The 14,766-nt window shown below is 40.8% G+C and overlaps 1 protein-coding gene across 17 annotated transcripts in view; it reads right to left on the reverse strand.

The window, feature by feature from the left end:
• Window positions 1-1,142: 1,142 nt before the first annotated feature.
• Window positions 1,143-14,766, reverse strand: part of EYA4 (EYA transcriptional coactivator and phosphatase 4) — a 145,300-nt gene continuing 131,676 nt past the window's right edge. For 12 of the 17 annotated variants that reach the window (XM_064169237.1, XM_064169236.1, XM_064169232.1 and 9 more), the window contains 6 exons: window positions 11,016-11,074; window positions 10,730-10,890; window positions 8,328-8,442; window positions 6,131-6,252; window positions 3,451-3,551; window positions 1,143-1,806 (listed from right to left, as the gene is read on the reverse strand). In XM_064169237.1, the coding sequence (XP_064025307.1) occupies window positions 1,726-1,806; window positions 3,451-3,551; window positions 6,131-6,252; window positions 8,328-8,442; window positions 10,730-10,890; window positions 11,016-11,074 (639 nt within the window). In that variant the 3' untranslated portion in view covers window positions 1,143-1,725. Of the gene's footprint in view, window positions 1,807-3,450; window positions 3,552-3,590; window positions 3,692-6,130; window positions 6,253-8,327; window positions 8,443-10,729; window positions 10,891-11,015; window positions 11,075-14,766 lie in introns of all 17 variants that reach the window. The other 5 variants (XM_064169238.1, XM_064169233.1, XM_064169226.1 and 2 more) reach the window with 1 other exon arrangement.

The raw sequence follows: 14,766 nt of genomic DNA on the forward strand, positions 1-14,766 counted from the left end.
GTGCAGCACTAGGGACCCTGTGTGCAATATGGATCTAATTCATTTTCCAAAGCAGAAACATAGCATGTTCAAAACTTGAAAGGTTGGATTGCAAATTTCAATAGTCCTGATGGAAATTAAGGTGTGGATTGCAAATTTCAATAGTCCTGATGGAAATTAAGGTAACCTTTTTTTAAGTATTTCTTCATAATTTCTCTTCCTTACCTTCTCAGTTACCTGACTACTGCAGTTTTTCACTTAGAAACATTTAGGGTTGCCAGTGTGCAATAGAGCTGTGCAATCAAGAATGGGAGGGGAAAATCACGTCGACCCAAAGCAGAGGACTCATAGATGTGGCTCTGAATCAAAAAGCTACCAAAATGCTGTTATCTTTGCCAGGGTGGAGTGTGCTCCTGAAATGGCTGAGGGTATCATGCCAGCAATTTCAGCAGCTTGTGTGGATCCTGATTCTGCTAAAGGTGGTATCATTTGTGCATCTGAGATGCTCTTTAGTAGTTATTCGTTCTCAACAAACTTGTGTTTATTTCCCACCTGGGCTTAACTCCACATTTTTGCCTTCCAGTAATTCCACCTGCACGCTTCGCCCGCTGGACAGAAATTTGTTCTTTCCTACACAGCAGATGTGCTCACAGTGTGGACTCATGAATATGGCTCTCAGTTGTCTTGTCAGAGAATCAAGAAATGGTGCTGAAGGTGTTCAATTTCATTATTGGTTTTTTTAGCTATCAAGGCAGCGGTCCCCAGTATCAACCTCCCAACACATTCCTAACTTTCCTCAAACAATCTGTGGAATCACTGAGAATCCAAATAAACCCCCACAAACTATATTATTAATTCCCCCCCCCCTCCCCTTACTGCAACAAACAAATGCTTTGGTGCAGCCCTGCTCTTTGATTTGCTTTGAATTTCAAATTTGGTCATGTCAAAAACTATCACAAAGATTCTCGTTTGTTTGTTGGTTTGCTTCTTTATCTACATAGTTTTGAACCAAAATTACATTAGAACACACAAACACAGTCTTTTTCTTTAAGGCACAACACATCATTATGCACATTCTGTTTGCCAAACTTATAAAAGAGACAATATTATATAACCCTGCCCCTCCCCTACCTCCCCCCCCCTCCCCACACCCCCCTTCCCCAAAAGAAAGAAAAATTGCATCCACTTCCAAAATCAGCTGCTAATAAAGTCACAGTAAATTATTTTCACCAATAATTTACACAAATTACAGGTCTAGACAGGATTGTCATTATACAGTCTGAGTGCATTCCAATTCAGATTTTCTGGGTTAGGTAGGCTAAAGTCTGGTTCAAACCTCAGTGCTGAGAATAGATCCCATTTTGAGGAATGTTGTTGAACACCACCTTGTCGGCTGGAAAATGTATGTTGGTGATTTGCCAGTTCTGAGTCATTTGTTCACTCCTGTCAGGGCTCACTTGGTGTGTACCAGCAACCTCCACAGTTCTCATTCACTTGAAAACGTTGCATATATATAAGACCATAGAGCTTCCTTACGTAGCACTAATGTTTTAACTCCATTCAGCAATCTGAATTCTTCCAACTTGGAATTTTTAATCCCAAATATTTCTTCCTTTCTTAAGACAATTCATATGTGTAAAGCCAGAGGCATTGAATCACACATAAAAATTCAGTGTACTTGAAATATATATATATATGTGTGTATATATATATACATATACAAGGGTTGCCAGCTTTAGAACACAGTTACAAATACTCTAGTTCCAGTGCTTGATGGAGAGCCAAGAGGTCCGAATGACTGGATATCCTCCAGAAGGGCATGTTGTGCTGTGTTTGTTAGAGGGGAGGGGGGGAAAAGGTCAGGAAAGATGAACCAGTGTGACAGGGCAGTATATGACACATCAGACTAGTCAGATTACCACCAGCTATTTTACACCACCGCAGCTCTGGATTGATTTTTGCTAGCAAGCTACTGACAAAAATCAGACCAAAATAGATCTGAGCTTAGCAGTTCAACTGCAGTGAAAATAATTAAGTCTTTCCTAACGTTTGCTTTGGAGCAAGACCCATTATTTAGTAAGGGCTGCTTGTTTATTGTTAGCATGCAAACCCAGATGGAGGAGCATCAAGAGGAAACCCCTTTCTGCTCCCCCTTATTAGACTTTTCCAAGTAACCAACGAGCATGTAAAGGGCTGTACGACTTGCATCAAAAGAGGCTTCAGATGTAACAGTTTGAAACAGAACTGAATTATATTGTTCTCCCTCCAGGGAGGGATAAAAAGAAATCTCTTTGGATAAGAAAATAACAAATTTCTGGCTTAAAAAAAAAAATCTGCATGTAATTTGTGTTGCAAAAAGCATCAGTGTCTACAAGAGAGAGATAGATGCACTGTTCTCCTCCAGCAATTCATCAGAACAGTAAAAAATACCCAAACACATTGATGTTGTATTCAGATCTATTTGTAATGTGCTACATTCATCTATCTTTCTCAATTCTTTTTCTATCCATGCAGTATAAGCAACATTAAGGAACAAAAAAAGAGAAACCACAAGTAAAGGCATGCCAGACTGGAAAATATGCAATCCAACCACCTTTGTTTAGCACAAACTATAAAAGACCCACCACCAGGATTGTGCCTACATTAAGGAACCATTTGGAATGAGCATTTTGGTTACTCTCATTTTGTTTCCCTTCACACTACAAAACCACCAAGGGCACTGAGTGTTGCTACTCCTAGCATGGCATTTACATTCCTCGTCCCACGCAGACACAGTGAGGCAAAACCCCTCAGGTCTGCACACTCCCAAGGTTACGCTGGGAATTATGGTGCAAATTAATAGTTTGAGCTGCTTCTGGAGATGGAAAACTTATCTGATGAAATTTAGACTTGAATTACTGTCCTGAGAACACCGAGGACTTCTAAAGAATCGGTTCTCTCCAGAGACAGATTTGGTGTACAATCTCTACGCTGCGTTCTTTCTTCTCTGGCAGTTATGTCTTGCTTGAAGCAAATATCTGTTCATTGTATTTGCTCCAGTTCACTACAGATCATTACCCAGCTCAGCAAAAACTTTGTTTCTTTATGTTTTTCCACATTTCTTAGCAGCACCTGTCTTGAAACCTCCCTGACTGCAACGAACCACCACCCAAACACTGTGGCACAGCTCTTTATATCTCCTCCGTTTAGTTTGCTTGAAGTTAGTCTGATTTTTTTTTCCCCTTCCCAATCACTTTTCATTTCTATTAAAAATAATGTTGCAATTTCTTTTTCATTCCAAAGCAAAGTGAAGCAAATGCTAGAATCCAAATGGTTCATTCTTGACTCTAAGTTTTTAATCTCATCATGCTCTTGTTGCCTTGCACCTGTGGACTAGAATTACTTGTCATTCTGCCATAGTGCAACACTGACAGAAATGCAAACAGAAAGGCTTGCATTAGTATCACACCAACATTTCAGGAGACAGGTTACCTTTTTTGCTGCCTGTTCTTCTTCTACACCATCCCCAATTACAACATACACTACTTTTCTGCCAAACCTTTGCATTATTCGTTCAAAGCAACTTTCTTTTCCTGGAAGATAAACGAGATAAGAGTTCAGAGTGAAGTTACCTGATTAGCTGCATGTTCCTCATCTCGGCCATCTCCAATCACAACATAAGTTATGTTAGTGCCAAATCTGGACACTATACGCTCAAAACAGCTCTCTTTGCCTGAAAAACAATGCACTACTTATTCAAGCTATAGAGTGAGTTATGGTAAAGCCCTACTACTACTTTTGGAAGGTTCCTAGGCTTTGGGATTTAGAGCCAGAACCAGTAAGAAGCAATTCATTCCCTTAGTAACATTAAGTTGTTCCAGGTAAAACTAAATCTCTTTCTTAATTGTCACAGCAAAGTCATTGAGATAAAAGAATTAGCAGCACTGTAAAAACTAATAAGTCAGAGAATGAATAACTGAAGTTAAATATTTCCCCATTATTGCAGTAATATTTTTCAAGGAGAGCAGAAAGTTTAATTCAATAATTACAGAATCATTTTGGTTGGTAAAGACCTTTAAGATCATTGAGTCTAACCATTGCTCCCTCTTCCACAACAAGTAATGCAGCAACAAAAAACCTGTTCAGAGAGCAATGGACAAGCAAGACAAAACTAGACCACAGCTTCCTGACAGATGCATTTGGCTCCTTTGGAGAAATGTGGAAGCAGGCAGGCTGAAACAGTGACATTGATAAACAGGAGTGAAAGCAGGTATCTACTGATCTCATTGTACTTCAAGTTCAGTTTTAACAACAAACACTTCTGATTTCGTTTCTAAAAATGTCCTAATATGATTTCATTGTTTCTACAGGCACTCTCCAGATTTAATTAACATTAATTAATTCATCTGACGTGACCTACACATGCAAAGAAATTGTCATCTATAGTCGTACCTCCTATCAACACAGAAAAAGAGGATTTCTTTCCTTGCCACAAGAAAATTGTAGAATCATAGAGTGGTTTAAAGGTTTTGGCTGGAAGGGATCTCCAAAGGTCATCTTGTCCAATCCCTCTGCAGTAAGTAGGGACATCTTCCATTAGATCATGTTGCTGAGAGCCTTGTCAAGCTTGACCTTGAATATCTTGAGGGATGTGGCCTCAACTACCTCCTTGGACAATCTGTTTCATTGTTCCATTACCCTCATGGTAAAGAACTTCCTTCTGATACCCAAACTAAATCTACTTCTAATTTAAAACCAATGCCCTTCATCCTATCACTACAGACCTTTGCAAACAGTCCCTCTCCAGCCTTCTTGTGCTGGAAGGTTGCTATTATGACTCCCTGGACTCTTATGCCACAAGCTCCTGATTTCTAGGTCTCTGAGTCTCACTGCTTTTCTCTTGTTTTTTTCTCAGCTGGCTCTTCAAAACGGGCTTACAACTAGGGAAAGCATTGTGAGAACCAGATTTCAATGTGTGCAAGCAATAGCTGCAGTTACAGTTCTCTGCTCATCACAATGCAGAGATCATTGAGATGAAAAGGAGAGAGAAGTCTTGTACCCAGCAGAGTTTGCTGTGCTCCTGCCAGTGACCATTCTGTTCCCAGAAGGAATTCCTGGTGCAGAATTAATTGTCAGAGACTCCAGGGGTTGTGCTTCACTTCACCACCCCCTTCTGTGCTGTCAGCACTATTAATGCTCCTTCCTTTGGTCAGAGTGCAACCTCAGTGACTGAATCCAACAAGTACAGGCCGTGTGACAGACAACATTCATTCCAGAGGCTGCTCAGTATCATGTTGTATTTGGGATGCTTGGCGCCTTGACTTCAGTTTATGAAGTGTTTGAGGCATTTCTGTCTAGAAAACATCTACAGCTAATTAAAGGATGACTGAGGTAATAGTTTTTCCTGACCCTGTAATAGTATGCATTGCTTTTTCACTTGTGAAAACCATTTAGGACATCCATTACAATGCCTTTGGCTAAAAAAGGAGCATCATGTTCCACGTTATACAAAGTGTCACAGGTATAGCAGTGAAACATTCCTCAAGTACTAATGGGTAAATCAGGAAATCTGCCAACATTATCAGTTGCTGTAGGCTGCATCATTTCACAGGAATGGTAATGGGTTGCCTTTGCTTTACAAGGAAATGTTGGATGCTATTTCCAAAACCCATGAACTGTAACACACAGGAGACAGAGAGTTATCAACAGCACAGGCAAGTGGCCTGCAGCATCCATCGGCACAGGTTCTGTTGGTAGCAGTCATCACTCCCATCATTGGTGTGCTCTGCTTGCACAAAGAGTTTGTCAAGTGGTGGCTTAGCTTGCACAGTGCTGAAGGTCAGAGCAGAGGCTATTTTAACAGATGTTCTGCTTAGACTTGATTCCACAAACCACTTTTCTTCATTCTTTCCCACACGTTTTATGTTTTCTGCACCATGTGTAGGACTTTCTGATGCTTTTAATCAGTGTGGAGACCTTTATCCCTTCAGGCAACACTGAAAATCAGCTGAATTCCAAATTTATTGACAAACACTTCTAAACACAGGCAATGCCTAAATCTTTTAACACTAAGTGTCAGGAAGTGGCTTGGAATTAATCCATTACTGGCAAAAAAACAAACCTATTGCTAATGCAGTGCTGTTGGAATGGATGAAGGAATTAATTTTCTTACCTATTTTTGTTGCACTGTAAATATTTTCGATAGGAAAAGCTCCTCCTAAGCTGTATAGCAGAACTTTTGCAAGTGCTGGGATAAGCTGGGTTGTTGTTACCAACACATTTACACAATTATTCCTAAAAGGAGAGAAACAGTTAAAAGTTTAAATAGCTTAAAATCATTCCCTAAACGCTGAGGAGGTGAACAAGCTGTGGAAAGCATATTCAGGATTCCTCAGCATCTACTTCACTCACACAGCAATGCTGCTCAGCACCATCACTTCCAGAAACATTAAGCACATTAAACTTTTGGCAAAATCCTTTAAAACATAGGCAGGGCTGATCTGCAGAAAATATTCCACACTTCTATAGAAAAACCAGGTCCTTGAAGGTAGGTTTGCTGAAATACAGACATTTCAGATCATTGACTAGCTCCCAAAATTGGCACTGCAATGCTTTGAAAGCATCATTTTCATGTTAACAGTGACTTGCTAGTAGCCACCAGACAAATAAAAGTGTAAGGAGAAGTGAAAGCATCATTTGTTCTTCCTCTCTTGAGGAGAAATAACCAGCCAATAGACATTTCTGCACAACAACATCACCTTATTCATGTTCCAAGAGTAAGAAAGGGTGAGTTAGGAATAATGATAACGCTAAGCAAGCATCAAATGGTGAGGATAAAAACTTGAATAGAGAAGTTGTGCTAGCAGTTGAACAACAAACTTGAGAGCCAGGCTAAAATGTGAAGATGCATCTAAGGGCAAAGAAGTGTGATTTTTTCTCCTGGTTCTTTCACAGACTCCAAGCAAGACTTTAGGCTGCTATTTCTGCCTAATTGTAACTCAATTTCCTACAACTAACACACAGGTGATGTTAGCAGTCTCATAGACAGCTTCTGAAGTTTTATAGCTGCACAGTTTTTTAAAGACAAGACAAAAGGCAACTATTTTTAGTGCCATGCCTAGTTGATTGGATAGGGCTGGGTGATAGGCTGGTCTCTTCCAATCTGGTTGATTGTATGATTCTATTTAAGAGTCCTGAGAAACTGTTACTTTTTCCAGACTCATCCACCAAAGCTCAGCTGGCTCTAAACTGGGACACTTCATTAACAAATGTCTTGAAAACTACCAACTCAGACAGAAATGAAGAGTTAAACACAATAGATTACACACATTTCCCCCTTTCTTTTTACCTCTTGAAGTGTTAAAGACACTGTTAAATAAACAATCAAGAGTTAAACATACTACAAAAGTTGTTATGTTTCCCGTCAGTTTTTCACCTTTCCAAGTTTGTTCTTTCCATTTGATGCTGAGTCTTTACCCAGACATGTTCAGAAGCCAAGATGGCTTCACTTTGTTCCTTTTCTTTATGGTTTAAACCCAAATTTTCCCTTGGATTTCTGATAATATACATATTGCATGGCAGCAGTGTTTGCAGTTTTATTATTTCCAAGGAACAAAGCATTTTATTGCATGGCTGATTAAGCAGCAGCAGCATCCAGAGTTTTATTATTTCAAAGGTACAAAGCATTTGATATGTCTCCTTACTAGAAACTGAGACTTTAAAGTTAAATCAGATTTTTGGTCTTCCTAACACTTAAATATATACTTAAGAATGTTGATTTGTCTGGAAAGATAAAAGGAAAAGTGGTGGTTGAGGCCCCATCCCTGGAGGTGTTTAAGGTCAGGCTGGATGAGGCTCTGGCCAGCCTGATCTAGGGTAGGGTAAGGTGTCCCTGCTGATGGCAGAGAGGTTGGAAATAGATGATCCTTCTGGTCCCTTCCAACCCTGACTGATTCTATGATTCTATGAAAATGCTTTTGTGTATCTTTATTTAGGCAATACTGTGAATAGGCACAAACATTGAAGGACAGAATAGAGGGACATGGAGTTCAGAGGATGCTGCCCAGAAGATAAAAAAATTAAAGGCTGGGTTAGAATTTCTGCAGTACCCTTTCGGTGTATGCAGAGACATTTATCACATCTTAGAGGATGCTTCATACTATCTTTATTAAATGTTGGAATCACTGAAAATTGAATAACTGTAAATTAAACCACTTTGCATGGAATCTTTTCCTATGTCCTACTTGGAAGCTGTATTAGACCTGTTGTGATCCTTAAAGGCACCCATTTATTGTATCTTAAAATGTCAAAACAATAGCCCTTGCAAGTCTAAAACTAGAAACTTCTTTATAGTAGAGTCAAATACATACCTTGTGCTGATAATTGATAGTGACTTAAGTGCATTTGTTAGCCAGGAGTCCGTTAGAGCTTCAATCTCTGCTCTTAATTGCAACCATGCATCTCTTTTAGCGGGACCCAGGAGTCCTTTTCATGTCACAAAGCAAGAACAGAAAACAAAAGGAAATTAAATTCTGTATTAGCTGGAATGGTGTAGATTTTATGGTCACTGTTGCATTTGAAATCTCACTAGAACCCAAAGGTCAAAGGGAAAATCCATTGTCTTCACTCTTTATCTGTACTTCACTGTATCAAGGAATGTCTTTGAGTATTGAAGGTAAGAAGCAGTAGCCTGAGGCTGTTGGTTTATTTCCTCAATCTTTTTCTATTCTGATAGTTAACTATATTTCAAAGTGCATCTTTCAGAAGTAGACTCTTTTTTAAACCAACTCCTCACATACATCTTACTCTCTAATAATCAGAAGCAGGGACAAGAAGATCCACGCCACTGGGATCATATGCAAAGACACAGAAGACACTTGAGAACAAACCTGCCTTTGCAGCTCCTGTGCTAGTTTAATGCTGCCCTGCTTCTAACTCTGTACATAGGTGAACCCTGGATTACACATATGGAAACACATTTGTCTGCTGATGGCTTGCTCTTCATGTCCTGTTGTACTCAGTAACCAGAGCACCTTTTACAGCCCCACAACAGCTGTACAGCTAATGTACAGCTAATGTTCTCATATCTCAGCTGGTCCCTTAATTCCTTTTGGGTATAAATTGTCAGATTTTTTTAAATACCCAGAGTCTATTGAATGTTGAGACACATGTTCTTTGGAATCAAGTTGTTTTGAATTTAGATTTGGTCCTGGAAAGGCAGGGAAGCAGGCTTTGTGGCTTTTAGTAACCCCCTTCTCTCTTTCACACCCTGCGTTCCCGAGAAGTGGTGATGACTGTCCTCAAAGATCTGAAATGAAGCAACCTAAAAAATATCTAGCCTTCTGCTGCCTTCTAGCAGCAATTTGGAAACAGAAAGACACAAGTGTGATAAAAAGAGTATTAAAAAAAGCTAAGAAGTAGAGGATGAATGAACAACTGTTTCATTGTGCCAAGGATGGAATGTATTTCAGAAGCAGGATTTGCAGGAGAGAATAAAAACCTCATTGCAGTGCACCACATATCTGTGCTCTGCCTTTGCAGTGATCCTCTTAGTGTGTCTCCTCTTGGACTTAAGCTCCTACTAGCATTAGAAGTTTTATGAAATGCAGCAGTTTTAGAAACTCAGAGGTATCAGGAGACAAAGGAAACCCAGTAAACTTTTGGATGATAATGTTTCAGGTATTATAAATTGACAAAAACCCTACTCCTAACACCAATGAAGGGCAAGGCAGAGCAATTGAAAGCCAACCATCTACTATTTGGTCCTATTGCTTCTTCCTGCAGCAAGTAAGACACTGAAACAGGAAAAAAAAGGGGGAAAAAAAATATGTATTTGAGATTTACATATTAGTTGCACTGTTTCCTATTTCTGTGAGACTGCAGGAAGTGCTAAAAGAACATCATGGTTTTGTGGAGGGTAAGCTTCACTCTGAGTTTCAGGATCCTCTGAAATATATTTCAGATGAGTTGAAGATACCCTGCACAATTGTTGAGGGTTCATCTGGACTCCTTTCCAGTTGGGTCAGTCTCGTCTTATTCTGAACTGTGGCTATAGCAATGCTTGAAAACTATTAAGTATTCCCTCAAGTCTCTTCTTGAGGGAATCAGTTCACACATTCCCCTCCTCAGAAGAAGGCTGTCTGTCTCTACAGGTCACACAGGACTCTCCAGAGCAGATTCTTTCAGTTCTGCTGCTTGATTTCCTACAAGCCTGCTGGCACGGACACAACTGAGTCCATGAATGAAAACATTAACAGGAAAGCTCTCAGATTTCTTTCTAACACAATTAACTCTGTAAGCTACAGGGTCAAAAAGTGGCTAGTGGCATAGCACTGCTAGAGTTTTCTCGTGTCCTCTGGTGAAAACAGACTAGCAGACAGCCAGCAGAGAGTTTAGCAGGGGGTATGTTGTTATCAATCAGATTAGGGAGATGCCACCCACAACTCATTTGTGATGTGGAAACCATACAACTTCTTTCCTAGAATCACAGCAAATTTGAGGTGGAATAGGTAGCTCAACAAATCAAGTCAGGTGAGTATGACCAAGCTGGGTCTGCAGGAGAACAATTAGTTCTGTGGAAGCTAAGGGAAAACTTGCCTGGTTTGCCCATATCTGGTTCTGCTGCTATTACAGTCAGTGTGTTTCAATAACCCATGCTCCAGTCACACCACTTGCTGTTCACTCCAGCTTCCAAGGCACATTCCCTTGTAACCAGTCCATTGCCACACAGTTTAACCTGATCAGTATTCTAAATTGCTTGTGACAAACTCACCTCCTATGTTGTTCTTGTAAGTATTATACAACTCTTTTACTCTTCTGTAACGGAAAGCCAGCTTCCTCATCCAGTCAACCCCTCCTCTTACACCTGTTGGCAGACAAAGGTTTGCACTACTTGCAGCTGCATGGAAGCCATCAGTTGCAAAACTGTAGGTACTGCAAACACCCAAAATACAGTAAAAATAAATACAATGTATTCCTGTAAATGCTCAATTTATTTAATCTTTCAAGAAAAAGAAAAAAAGAGAAAAAAAAAAAGAGAAACAAATACTGTAGCTTACCTTAGGTCTTGTCCATTATCATCAGAAGAAACATCATCTATGTGAACTTGATCACACTCCTGTTGAAGAAAAGGCCACATGATGAATTGTCTCATGAGTGTGTGCTCACCGCAGTACAAATGAAGGCAGGAGCGGTGCAGGTCACTAACTGCACCGCAAGGTGGCACTGTCTGTACACCTACAGAGTCCTACCCTTGCTGTAAAACAATACAACTCAGCTTCTACACTGTGTCAATTACTGGCTCAAGCAGATCTTTAACAAGGCAATGTATCATTTTCCTGTGCTTCTAGATTAAAATTGTTCTAATTGGGAAAAAAAAATAGCCCAAACGATTTCAAGTCTCTTCTATGGTCTCTTTAGCATTCTAATTACAGAATGTTAGGGGCTGAAAGGGACCTCGAAAGGTCATCCAGGCCAACACCCCTGCCAGAGCAGGATCACCTAGAGCAGATCACACAGGAAAGCATCCAGGCAGCTCTTGAATATCCCCAGAGAGGAATATTCCACAATTGCCCTGGGCAGTCTGTTCCACTGTTCTGTCACCCTCACACCAAAACCATCTTTCCTCATGTTTCCTATGCCTCAGCTTCCACCCATTGCCTGTTATCCTGTCATTGGGCAGCACCCAGCAGAGCCTGGCCCCATGCTCTTGACACTCACTCTTTACATATTTATAACCATTGATGAGGTCACCTCTCAGTCTCCTCCTCTCCAAGCAGCAGAGCCCCAGCTCCCTCATTCTCTCCTCACAAGGAAGATGATCCATTCCCTTAATCATTTTTATGGCTCTACACTGAACTCTTTCAAGGAGTTCCCTGAGGTTCTTCCTGAACTGAGTGGCCCAGAACTGGACTGTTGTTAATTTCATTATTAAATATGAGTGGGTGGCAAAGGCTTAGCTGTTTACTTTGATTGTATCTCAGTTTGCCCATTGACCCCAGGAACAGGAGATAACTGCAATACACAGCTTTCTGATTACTTGCTCCTTGGCCCTGAAAGGACCTTACTTAGTTTAGAAGGCAGGGGCAATGGCAGGGGATTCAAGAGGACGAAGTGCAGGGTCCTAAACTTTGGCCACAGTAACTCCATGCAGCGCTACAGACTAGGGGATGAGTGGCTGGAGGGCAGCCTGACAGAGAGGGACCTGGTTGTTCTGGCTGACAGCCAGCTGAACATGAGCCAGCAGTGAGCCCAAGTGGCACAGAAGGCAATGGCATCTTGGCTTGTATCAGAATAGTGTGGCCAGCAGGACCAGGGAGGTCATCCTAATGGCATCTTGGCCTGCATCAGAATAGTGTGGCCAGCAGGACCAGGGAAGTCATCCTAATGTTAGGCACTGAAATGGACTGCCCAGGGAGGTGGTGGAGTCCCCATCCCTGGAGGTCTTTAAGACTGGATGTGGCACTTGTTGGCATGGTTTAGCTGATGTCATGATGTTAGGTTACAGGCTGGAGCTGATGATCTCTGAGGTCTTTTTCAGGCTCAGTGATTCTGTGACCAAACCCAACAGTGTTCAGCAGCTTCCTCCTTTTCTCCTTTCCTATTCTCCTCTTGGACCTATGGCTCATGTCCATCTACTGGCAACACACACCATAATTACATGTCCACCACTCTGTGCTTTGCTTTGCATTGTTTTCTTGTTTATTAACCTTCTTCAACTAAACTCTTTACATGAATTCAGTTATGTGGTGTGAAAAAACACTTCAGAAAAGAAAAGAAAAAGAGAAAAAGCAGATAGTTTGAGCAGGCTTGAGACAGCTCTCTACTTTTCCCAGAAGGAACAGAAAACCAGTGGTACAACACCACACCTGAGCTTCTTCATGCAAGATACAAACAGTTGCAGGGAGGAAAGAAGGGAATCAAGCTCTCTATTACTTTAAATGTTAATATACTTTTAGTATCAGCTGTAGTACTGGCTACACTCAAATCCCAGAATCTGATTGTCAGTGCAAGGTCAAAATTAAGAAAGATAAACTATATTAACTATTGAGAGTGCAGGAAAGTAACCTATGTACAACACTGGCTTTAGCTTGCAGCAATGCTGACTTCAATTTCATCTGCATGCAGTCAATTTTTGGTAGTAATTTTTTGGGCCTGAAAACCTGAGACTAGAGAATCAACAAATCATCCATAAAATTTTCTCTCCTGGAAGAGACAATAATTTGATTATCCAGTAAAAACATTGACTCACCACATGAAACTGTTATTGCTGAGAGGATATTCAACACCATTTCACAGGCAACACAGAACAGCCATTTCATGTATATATTCAGGCTCTGTTAAAATTTGTTTGCCCTGGCTCCTGAATTCTGAGACTCATCTAAATCCTAATTTCTATTTCCCATTTCTATTTCAACTAAGGAACAAACAAACCTTATTTAAAAGATGGTAGGATTATTGTACAAATAGAAACAAAATTCTACCCTGGTGAGGCCACATCTGGAATGTTATCAGGTTGGAAGAGACCTTCAAGATCATCCAGTCCAACCTAGCACCCAGCCCTTAAGTCCAGTTCTGGACCTCTCAGTTCAAGAAAGACCTCAAGAAACTGCTTGAAAGAGTCCAGCATAGAGCCAGGGAAATGATAAAGGGAGTGGAACATCTTCCTTCTGAGGAGAGCCTGAGGGAGCTGAGGTTCTGCTGCTTGGAGAGGAGAAGCTTGAGGGGTGACCTCATGAATGTTTATAAATGTGTAAAGGTGAGTGCCAAGAGGATGGAGCCAGGCTCTGCTGAGTGATGCCCAATGATAGGACAAGGGGCAATGGGTGGAAGCTGAGGTGTAGGAAGTTCTGTGGAAACACAAGGTAAAATGTTTTCACTGTGAGGGTGACAGACCAGTGGAACAGGCTGCCCAAGGGCATTGTGGAATCTCCCTCTCTGGAGATATTCAAGAGCTGCCTGGATGCTTTCCTGTATGATCTGCTCTAGGTGATCCTGCTCTGGCAGGGGGGTTGGACTGGATGATCTTTTGAGGTCACTTCCAACCCCTAACCTTCTGTGATTCTCTGAAACAAATACTCTTCATCACCACCCTGAGAGTGGAAGAGGATAACAGAATTGGAAGATTAACATCCAAATTCCTACTTGCAATTTGCAGAAACTGGTTGGGTTTTGTGCATTCACAGATGCCCCACCAGTATTTCGTAAAGCTATCTTAAAATGAATAATGAGAAAGGGAAAAATTAATCTTGGTTTTATTCCTTACCTAGTCGAGAAGATTAGCCAAGTTGTTATTACAGAACTGAGTCCCATCTCTAAGTATTGTTTAGGCACATGAATTTTCTAGAGCACTAGCATCCTCTTTTCATGGCAAAACACCAACTGCCCTCCCAAGTGATATTTTTCTCAGGCTAACTAAAATTTATACACTGAGAATGAAATAGTTGGAGAACAGCCTAGGCAGAAATAAAAGTGCAACTTGGCTGATTAGAACATGGGTTACTGGGTCACTGGGAAATGTCTCATCAGATTGGAATTTCTGCATCAGCAGTCACTGTAGTGAGGCAGATTTGCATAGAGGAAGGAAAACTTTATTTTTCCATGTGATAACTTTCAATAATTTGCTTATTATTACTAGGCACTGGTATGCAGTGTTTGCAATCAAGGTGGGGGGAAGAAAAGAGAGCCTAGAGGATGTAGTGAATGGATTCAATGTTACTGGAATACAAATTCATTAGTACACTATGGTTGTCATGTCTGGAGCCATGAGGTTAATTGCCACTTATAAGAGCATCGGGTTTGAAATGAAGA

Source organism: Pogoniulus pusillus, chromosome 31, assembly GCF_015220805.1.
Source record: "Pogoniulus pusillus isolate bPogPus1 chromosome 31, bPogPus1.pri, whole genome shotgun sequence".
Lineage (NCBI taxonomy): Eukaryota > Metazoa > Chordata > Aves > Piciformes > Lybiidae > Pogoniulus > Pogoniulus pusillus.